Raw genomic sequence first — 10964 nt, 5'->3', positions numbered from 1 at the left:
TATAATTCACTTCCCATGTCAGTGGTTTACCAGTGACGCAGATCTGATCCAAAGCCCACAGAATTAACTGAAAGGAGCCAGAGATTAAATATCTGGAGATGGTATTTCTTTTTTAAGATATCAAATTACATAAAGTAGGTTACACATAATGACATCTGATGCAACAAGGCATTACATGAGAAAGATCTACCAGGCAAAGTGTGGCTGCGATGCAACTATGTTTTGTTTTGTTCATTGGATTATATGGCCTGTGAAAATTTCCTTCAATATGATATACTAGTAATATAGCCCGCTGTACCTTGGATACAGTGGGCGCTAGCGGTGGTGCGGGCGCCTCCAACACGTCAGGGCGGCGGCGAGGCGGTGGCCAGGGAGCAACTGCCAGCCGCGCACAGCGTGGCTGGCGGGTGCTCCCTTGCCGCCGCCTCGCCGCCGCCCTGACACGTCTCCCCATTGTCGTAGGGATGTGCATCTGAAATGTTTATCATGTTAAAAATAATGATTTTTAAAGGAATGAATCCACACTGAGGCATTGTGATTGGAGTATGTGTACATATTCTTTTCCCATTATGTCACAAAGGGCTGCAATAAATCACTGAAAAGGGTTTCGTGTCACCCTTTTTTTGAACCACTGGTAAACAGGAGTAATAACAGATTTGGAAATAGTTCCATCTAGATTTCCTTAGAAAACAAAACCAAAGAATCAAACTAACAAGTAAACGAACAAAATATGTAAATGCATAATGTGTAGAAAGTGACTTATTAAATGAAGCAAGAGTTATGTGAAGAAGCAGCCAAGATTTCTGTGTGATTTTCAAACATGGCTTCTTTGCAGGAGTTCAACAATAAAATTTTGCTTTTGGTACTGTGGCTATGTCCAAAATGCTTTACTATACAAAAACTAAACACTACTTTTAAAAGGAAAGTCTGTGAGATTTCAAGCTGCATCCAACTTTTATTTTATAATAGTGCTGGACTGGGAAATATGGAGGCTAGGAGTGCTCATTTCAGTAGATGCTTTCCCACTGGCCAGTCGCAATAGACAGCTAATTACCATGTCTTTGGCTTTGGTGGTCTTCATGTTTCTCTCTTGTGATAGCTTCACGCTGATTTGATCTACATTGGTCATGATGAATTCTGATGCCAAGATTTGAGTGGGAGATGCACTGTTGCCCATGCCATCCATGATATATTGCTTGTAGAGCTCCACCACCTTCTCCTCCAAGTAGTCATTCAGGATTGAATTAGAGAGGGGCTGCTGATGCTGCATGATGCTGGCTACCCGCCAGCATGATGAATACCCTTGAGCTGGCTTGCGGGAGACTTCTGTAGGTGGCACTGATATGGATTCCATTGGTGGTGGAATCTCTGAGGATTCCAAGAATGGACCAATCCCACTGTCATAATTAAACTCTGTTTTTACTGAGCTCATCGGCATCACCTGGCCTCCAGCAATATGCAAATCATTGTAGTTTTTACAAATACTGTTACAAGAAGATGGAACCAGATAAGTTTCTCTGTTTATTGTAGATCCTATGCAAATTTCCACAGCTGGAGATGTTTGCCTTTCAAATACTAGACCTTGAGTAGCTTCTGTCAATGCATCCTTCTGTTGCCCACTGTTTCTGTTTTCTTTAGAACAGACAGAAAAGATGAATTTGCCAAAAGACCTGCACCTCCAGAACACATTTCTGCCTTGTGTTTCTTCTGTGGATTCAAAGGTGGTATCATTCAAAGTGATCATCTCATGGGCTGTCTCTTCTCCTTGCTTGCTGCACAGCTTGTAATTCAAGTAATCATGGTAAAGAATCCTACAGAGATACCCTTCTGACAACATTCTTTAGAAGAAAGAAAGGAGAATTATAATCAGGCAACTGACATAAACATTCTTACGAGGGGGGGGGAACCATTATTCACCAACTTATTTATTTATTTTTACATTTATACCCCATCCTTCCCCAGAGGCTCTGGGTGGCTGTAAGATTTTACATTACTGGATTTTTTGAAATCTAACCCTTTCTCCAAGTTATCTTGCAATCAATTTGCAATGGGCAAACTTGTCTCTGTCCAGATTGCAATTGGATTACCAGTTATGAATGATATCCTCAGCATTCATAGAAGCTAGACTGTCATTGAGAGTTCTAAATTAGATCACAAATAATGTTATAGCACAATGTTATAGCACAATGATTCATAAGGGAGGGAAGACATCAGATTTCTTAGGCAACTGTATATATTGTGCATCACTATGCCATGCCCTAAACTGGATGCTTGTGTATGCTAATGTTACTATTACTTACCAATAATATGCATGTGATATAGTCACTGGTGAACTATTACTAACGTGCTCTTGACAGCTGGACCCTGCCAGCCAAACCCATAATCCTAGATGCACATCCATTATCTTTAGCCACAAGAGTCCACACTTGAAGTGAGACAACTTGGTACCCAACAATGCCATCATAAGCAAGTGTTGCATCTGCTTGAAACCATCTGTTGAAATCAGTAGGATTAGAAGAGCGTGACTCTGCTAGGAAGGCACTGTAAAAGATGCAATGTCTGAGTTGGCCTTCAGATATAGTAATGATGTATATTTATTTATTCTATTTTATATTTATTACTAGATGTAAAGCCCATTGCAAGTGGGGATACAATGGGTGCTAGAAGGCCTCCCCCAACCCCTCCCACCCAACTCCAGGGCTTCAGGCCGGGCAAAGGAGCAGCCCTACCCCACCCAAAGCCTTTCCCCTCCGGCCCCCTCCTGTCCAACTCAGAAGGCTGCCCCAGCTGGCCGCCTATCTGGCGTGTTGGCGAGCAGCCTTGTAATGGCAGCAGTAGGCAGAAGGGGGGCAAGGTTGGGGGGTGGGCGGGCCAGGAGCCGCTTGGCGCCTCCCAACTTGTCAGTCCGGGGCCAAGGGGACAATGGGCTCTGTCCCCCATCCCGGACTCAGCCCACCCCCCTTGCCCTGAGCGTTTTATTTATACCGCTCCCATGGAGCGGTTACAGATATTTCTATACCGCTCTCCCATAAGGCTCGGGGCAGTTTAGACAGAATGTGGAGGTAAACATTGAATGATCATTCTTATCCATGGTTCCTCTATATATTTGTGAAACAGCCTAGAGAATAGAGCGTGTCCGGCTGTCCAAGTTGGAAAAGGGCCTGTCACCCTGATTGGCCCTGTTCCTGCAGCTCCTGCCCTCTGTCCCTGGACTCTAGCCTCTTTGCTCTCAGATCCACCTCAGTGCCTGGAGCCAGTAACATGTAAGGGGAGAGGGCACTGTGCAAAGAGTCATGGTGGAGGGCCTGCTTACAAGGGCTGCTTGCCCTGCTAGGCTGGGCCTGCTAACGAGGGCCTCCTAGCCTGCTGACTGCCTGCTAAGGAGCTCTGTCCTGGGACTGCTAATGAACTGGCCAGCCCCTGCCCACCCCACTCCGGCTGTTTAGTAAAACAATTACTAAAATATATTTTCCGTTCATTTTATAAATGAATATAAAAAGTAAACCTAGCCATTGAGTAAATTATATTTTTACTACCTCCAAAAATATCAATACACTAATGTCAGGCAAATGGATAAAATATTTACAACAACCCCAGAAAGGAAACCATCTGTTCTTTACTCTTGCTATTATTTACTTCCAACAGTATGTGTTGTTAAAAGGTAAAGGTATCCCCTGTGCAAGCACCGGGTCATGTCTGGTCTTGGGGTGACGCCCTTTAGTGTTTTCATGGCAGACTCAATACGGGGTGGTTTGCCAGTGCCTTCCCCAGCCATTACCATTTACCCCCTCCCCCCAGCAAGCTGGGTACTGGGTATGTGTTGTTAAAAACATCCAAATTTTATGCTCAAAGGAAAATAATCTAATGCACTAGGAAAGACCAATATGACATCAAAAAACTAATTTGGATTAAGGTCCAGTACGACTTGGGAGTTCATGATGGATTAACACATGGTGGGTATTGTACACTTAAAAACACCACTCTGAAGCATTTCTTGGGCTGCTATGAGATAGCTTGAGATCTAGTAATGGAAAGTCTGTTCCAAGCTCAAGGAACATTGCAGCAAACAATATGGATGCATGTGAGAGGAAGAGAACTGAAAAGAGAACTGCAGATGAGATGAACTTGCCTGCAGTAATACACATAAGATCTTAAATAAGGGAGATGAGAGAACAGACATTGTCAGGGCATAGTGATTTAGATAAATATTAGAGCATTAAATGTAATCACTAATTATGGTAGAGGCAGGAATTGTGGAATCAAGACTTACACAAGCTGCCTTAATGCCTTACTGCATGCTGAGAACTGCTGTCTCCAGTCAGCATTGATGGATGTTTATCTGCTCTTCCATTCAAGTTCTTTGTGCTGCTTCTGTTGTCACTGCTGATAACATGTAATTCCTTAAAGTGAACCACAGTCATTTCTCTTTCCATTCTTTATTATGACCACCAAAAAAAGTGAAAGAAATCTGTTTCAATTTCAGGTCTGGGAGAGCAGTAGCTCATCTAGTGGACAGATTCAATACTTGACCAAATGCCAATCCTGCAAGGCCAGACTTCTCACAATGTATTTTATCCCCTCTGAGATATGTTAACATAGCCAGTCTGGCCAAGGGGGAAATACTGGTGCATTAAATACCAGTCTGACCATGGACTTCAGTCCTTCAAGGAAGGGGGGGGCAAACAAGATTGATTCATTTCTGAAAATGGAGACAGCAAGCTTGGATATAAAGGAAGTTAAAAAGACTGATCCAGAAATAGCATAGGTTCTGCAGAGGTGAGCCTTGCCTGTGTAAAGGGCTGCCAAGAGCCACTATGGCTCCTTCAGACAAAGATTCCTTCTAGGACCATCCTTATACCACCCAGATTCAACCTGTAGATCATATGACACCAAATTACTTGATTTCCCTATCTTGTGTTGTGTTCTCAGGTGGGTGGTGCTCTTCTAACCCTTCGCTCTCAGTGGACCAGTCTACATACTTCAGCACTTTATTTATTTATTTATTTGTTTGTTTGTTTGTTTGTTTGTATTTTTATACCACCCTTCCCTACGGCTCTGGGCGGTTTACAGAAAACATTTCAGAACATTTCACAATTAGATCACAGCCTCTGTTGAAAGGAAAAGGGCACACCCTGAGGTCTGTTACCAGAGTTAAGGATATCTTATGGGTGACTTGCTCAGAAATATTTCTGCTTTACTCTACAGACATTGCATTAATCTGCAGAGAAATTGAACATGTGTGAAATTTATGCAACAACCATTTCTTTATACCACAAATTTTGTGCCTGCCCTAAAGGGAAAGTGGAGTATGCAGGAAAGCTCTTTATTAAGAGATGGAAGAGCAGTACTCACAAGGAAACACTTCAGAGGCTTATTCATTCCTTTTTACTGAGGAATGTAAGTAAACATCAATAATTTTACAAATAGCATGTGTCCCTGGCTCCTTTCTTAGAAGCACTCCAGCTGTCCTAAAATTAATTAATTCATTATTGAATTTCCTGTATTGCTGCATGCCTTAGGTAGGGCCCTGCTCTCCTTTACATCCATCCTGGGAGCAGTATTTAGACCCTTTGCTTACTGTATGTCCTTCCTAGAGGTAATTGCATGAGATAAATGAGCAGAGGAATACAAAAGGAAGCATAACATTTTCTACAAAGCCTATGTGGGAAAGCTAGTATTGTCAACCTATTTTTACCCTACTTTTAGGTGCTGCAGAAAACTTATGGAGGTGATAAATGATGTGTCTTATCATATAGATTTCCCCATCCCCCCCCCCAAAAAAAAGACTGTGCAGCCACATATGAGTACAGACAGGCAGATGACCTTTACAATTCTATTACATTTGTCCTGCTTGGAAAATAGACAATAAATTTGGCCCATTACAGGATTCACACTGGCACGGATAGAACATTTTAACATTTTCTTGCATATAATTTTTACATGTGTTTGTAGTACAGTAAAGTGCTGTGTAGTTCCAAGTGCTTCAAAATGTGCTGTTTATACATTTGAATCAACTAATTTAGATGGTTTCACTCTCAAAACAAATGGTGAAAATCATGTAATCTTTTTCTAAAGCAAGTATATATTTTCCTCCTGGATAATGGTGATAGTTTCTGAAGTGGTTTTCAATTATTGGGAAATGATAGCATACACATAGCTGTGAACTAACACAGACATATCTTCTGCAGGGTAAATTTAGTTATGTTTAGGTATCTATGTACTGCTTCATACTTTTAAGGGACATAGAAGACAGCTGCCTTTTCCTAGAATAAAAGTAGATATAGGGATTACAACACCTGTCATTCCTACCATTAACAAATGCTGTTGATTGTCTGCTGAAATTCACCCGTGCATACCTAATTTCTTAGTAGGTCACATTTAATTTGAATCTTCATTTAATTTAAATCTGAGCATTATCACAGGGCATGTGTAGCAAGGAGACAAATTAAATAAATCAAGGTAGATTCAAGAAAAAACAATCTGTATATGAATATTCCAGTCTCACATACCTTCTGAAACAGAGCAGGTCCTTTAAGGCAATAGTTGTGCAGAAGTGAGTATTGATGTGCAGAAATGCTTCACAGCTTCTTACCTGTCTGAAAGCTTCTAGTACAACCCACCCTTGTTTCTTAATGTAGCTCTTGACTAATGGCAAAAGCCTTGTCTTCAGTCCTTAATCATACAGGGATCTTAAATGGAAAGTCCCTACACAAGGCAGAGGGGGAGGTTTAAAACTGGTGACATACCACTTCTAAAGCTTCCTTCCTCTTTTTGTAACCACATGAAACCCTTTTCTGAAACTGGCCGTTATTAAAATATTTTGTTACTACATGATATGCTTTGGTGATATGTCGAGATTTCCGTCTTGCAGTCACTGAGAGGTGGGAGTGAGCAGCTGAAACACCTAGTTGGAAGGACCTGCCAAAAGCTGTTCACTTGCTGGCTGGCAAAACTAAAAACTCCTCTGCTCACCATTCAATAACCCTTAATTGGCATAAAACATATGTAAATACAGCTTTAAAATACAGTTTAATAATAGGATAGATCATGGCATTAGATAACGGGCCATACAATGGTAGAACATCTCAACAGATAAAGAGAGGGTTGAACTGCTTTACTCGTATTTCTCTTCTCTTGATTGTTTATGCACTGGAAACTTCACTACCCCAGTTCCTGTACAGGAACCCAAATTGGGGGCAGATTAGGCGTACTGTTCCCTCATGTGGGTGCAGGAAGAGGTGGGGCAACCTGCCACGACTAAAACTCCAGCCTGCAGCCCGGCATGAAACCTCCAGTGTGTAAACGGTCTTAGTGAGGGAAATTGTGCTCAATGTGGCAAAAACGTAACACAATACGGGGAACAGGAATGGTAACCTAGGATCACTGTTGAGGCAGTCTACAAACACCTAGTTTCTTTAAATGAAACAAAGTCTTCTAAGCCAGATGAATTGCATCCAAGGGTACTAAAAGAACTTGCAGATGTAATCTCTGAACCTCTGTCCATTATTTTTGACACTTCTTGGAGAACAGGTGAGGTGCCAGATGATTGGAGGTAAGCAAATGTCCCCATCTTCAAGAAAAGGAAAAAGGAGGATCTGGATAACTATCGACCCGTCAGCTTGGCATCTGTAGCTGGCAACATTTTGGAACAAATAATCAAACAGTCCTTGAGCAGCTGGAATGAGAGCTGTGATTTCTAAGCCTCAGCATGGGTTTTAGAAGAATAAGTCATGTCAGACCAACCTTATCTCTTTCTTCGAGAAAGTGACTGCCTTGCTGGACGAGGGGAATGTCGTGGACATAGTTTATCTGGATTTCAGTAAAGCTTTTGCTAAGGTTCCACATGATATTCTTGATATTGATATTGATATTGACAAGTTGGTAAAATGCGGTATGGATCCTGATTCTGTCAGGTGGATTAATAACTGGTTGACTAATCATGCCCAGAGGGTACTTGTTAATGGTTCAGCATCTTCTTGGAAAAAGAGTAACAAGTGGAATACCCTAGGGATCTGTCCTGGGGCCTGTGTTGTTCAACATATTTATAAATGATTTGGATGAGGGATTAGAGGGGATACTTATTAAATTTGCAGACTGGGAGGAGTTGCAAACACAACAGAAGACAGAATCAGAATCCAGGATGATCATGATAGGCTCAAGAAGTGGGCTAAACTGAATAAATTAAGCTCAATCGGGACAAATCTAAAGTTCTGCATTTAGGAAGGAAAAACCAAATATACCAATATAACATGGGGGAGACCTGTCTTTGCAGTAGCATGTGCGAAAAGGATCTAGGAGTCTTAGTAGACCATACACTGAACATGAGTCAGCAGTGTGCCTCGGTGGCTAAGAAGGCAAATGGGATTTTGGGTTGTATCAAAGAGTATCATGTCCAGATCACGGGAGGTGATGGTACTGCTGTACTCTGCACAGGTTCGGCCTCACTTGGAGTACTGTGTTCAGTTTTGGGCACCCCAGTTGAAGAGGGATGTAGACAAACTGGAGTGTGTCCAGAGGAGGGCAACAAAGATGGTAAGGGGTTTGGAGACCAAGACGTATGAAGAAAGGTTAGGGAAGTTTGGTCTGTTTAGCCTAGTGAAGAGATGACTGAGAGGGGATTTGATAACCATCTTCAAGTATTTAAAAGGGTGCCATATAGAGGATGGAGCAGAGTTTTTCTCTCTTGTCCCAGAGGGACAGACCGGAACCAATGGGATAAAATTAATTCAAAAGAAATTCCATCTAAACATCAGGAAGAAGTTTCTGACAGTTAGAGCGGTTTCTCAGTGGAACAGGCTTCCTCAGGAGGTGCTGGGTTCTCCACCTTTGGAAATTTTTAAACATAGGCTTAGATAGCCATCTGACAGAGAGGCTGGTTCTGTGAAGGCTCAAGGGGGTGGCAGGTTACAGTAGATGAGCAATTGGGATGTGAGTGTTCTGCATAGTACAGGAGGTTGGACTAGATGACCTATGAGGTTCCTTCCAACTCTATGATTCTATGATTCTAACAAGCTATAAAATATAAAATACAAGATAGACAACACTTCATAGGAATATCTTAGCTAAGACTCTAGCAACAATAATTGTTACATCTGAATCTCTAACAGAGAGTGAGAATTACAGGGTCAAAGACTTATTTACAGAAGACTTTGTTCTCAACAGGGCAGAAGCGTCATGGCATCTTTCATATAAGGCACAGTCTAACAGAATATGTGCGATAAAATCAAATGCCTCAGCCTACATCTTGGTGGGTGTGAGTCAGTGAGTGGGCTCAATGTTGCTGGCCATCCAGCTCTTTCACAGTCACAATATGTCCCCTATTAAAAATAAGTTGCTAACCAGGAATTTCGTTTCAGTAAGATAGCCATGTCGGCCTGCTGTAGAAGAACTAGATTTAAGTCCCATTGCAACTTAGAGACCAACAGAATTTTGGGGCTATAAACTTTTGAGAGACAAAGCTCCCTTCATCCGATACAAGTAGGAAATTGACTACATATATCTGTCAAATGGAGCTTTTACTTTCAAAAATTTATACCTCCAAAATGGTGATGGACTCTAAGCTGCAATGGGACTTGAATCTAACAAAGAATATTATTCACCTACTAAAAAGCAGGGTCGGGATGGTTTGAATATGGTTAGTGAAAGGAGTAAAGCTTACCTCTGGCGGCATGCCTGCGACATAAAGTTATTTGTGCAAAAAATGGCTATCTTGGATAAAGGAAGAGCTGAAACAGGTCAGAGCAAAAGGGCAAAGAGGGAAATGGTATTGTGTGATGTAAGAGCCTTCTGGAGACGGGGGAAGAATTCCTGTAGCCATGCCATTTAGGGGCCTAATTGCAGCACTTCTCCATATGCTCTGCAGTAGATATTCTGCCCCTCATCTCCAAGTTCCAAAAGCTGAGAATCTCAGGGCTCCTTCTGAAGTGCATATGAGTGCTTCTTACCAAGAAAGTAAATGTTTTCAGCTGCCCACATGTTAAGGAACAGCAATGTGCCTCTCACAATTCAACAAAAGAAGAGTGAAAGGCTTTCTTGCATAGTAGTCAATTTCCTACTTGTATCCTTGCAGATGTGTCTGCCATAATAAATTTATCTCAAAGGACAGTATTTCTCATACTGAGGACCAGGTACCCGAGGGGATCCATAAGGGTATATCCAGGGGTGCACAATATATTTGAACAGACAAAAGAGCCCTTCTTGTGCCATCTAGCTAATATAAAAATGGATCTTTATCCGTTCCCTTGGAATGGAGGCAGGTCAATCTTCACCTCAAGGGAAGGTGACCAACTTGGGTTCCTTGCCTTTTGAAAAATATAAGCTTGTAGAATTGCTGTCACCCAGGACGACAGAAAACAAGGTGGCTGGATGGAATCACTGAAGCAGTCAGTGCGAGCTTAAATGGACTCTGGGGAATGGTAGAGGACAGGAAGGAAATTCCTAGAGATTTGGGGGTGGAGGCTTTAGTGAGTGGAGTTTGGGAATACGGACTTCAACACTGCATAAAGCCATAGGTTCTACCCCTCCAAAGCAGCTGTTTTACTTGTGAATAAACTACTGCTGTTCATTTGGAACATAGCAAGTAGCCACATTTACAGTTATTTTCAGAAGAACATATAAGAAAACTACAAGATCTGGAGAAGTCTATGCAACTTTGCTGTGGCCTAAAATGTAAGGATAAAAATCAGCCATGCTGTGAGATGTAAGTAGATGGAGCCACCTAGTGATCATCAAATGTATGCTTCTTCCTCAAATCTTGATTTTATTTGCACTATGAATATTAATTTATTTTGTTGCTTTCCTGTCTCCCATCTCATCTAGCTCCTTTCCTATATTGGACTGGAGCTAAGCCATTGTTGAATATTGTGCTATAATAATCATTTGCAACTTTACACATTGCTAACTGGTCACAAATGGAATATTTCATGATGTGTGGATGCAGCCATAATTCTAAATACAGTTACTAC

The 10964-nt window shown here is 41.7% G+C and overlaps 1 protein-coding gene across 4 annotated transcripts in view; it reads right to left on the bottom strand.

The window, feature by feature from the left end:
- Positions 1–935: 935 nt before the first annotated feature.
- The window catches only part of TASL (TLR adaptor interacting with endolysosomal SLC15A4), an 80850-nt gene continuing 70821 nt past the window's right edge, over positions 936–10964 (bottom strand). Inside the window, exons 1-2 of one of the 4 annotated variants that reach the window (XM_077342984.1) lie at positions 6510–6676; positions 936–1838 (exon numbers count right to left, since the gene is read on the bottom strand). In XM_077342984.1, the coding sequence (XP_077199099.1) occupies positions 956–1837 (882 nt within the window). In that variant the 5' untranslated portion in view covers position 1838; positions 6510–6676 and the 3' untranslated portion in view covers positions 936–955. Of the gene's footprint in view, positions 1839–6509; positions 6677–10964 lie in introns of those variants that run through there. The other 3 variants (XM_077342986.1, XM_077342987.1, XM_077342983.1) reach the window with 3 other exon arrangements.

The sequence above is a fragment of the Paroedura picta genome, chromosome 6, assembly GCF_049243985.1.
Source record: "Paroedura picta isolate Pp20150507F chromosome 6, Ppicta_v3.0, whole genome shotgun sequence".
NCBI classification, from domain to species: Eukaryota; Metazoa; Chordata; class Lepidosauria; order Squamata; family Gekkonidae; genus Paroedura; species Paroedura picta.
Note: the sequence above shows the minus strand (reverse complement) of the source record. Positions and strands in the feature narration are given on the sequence as shown.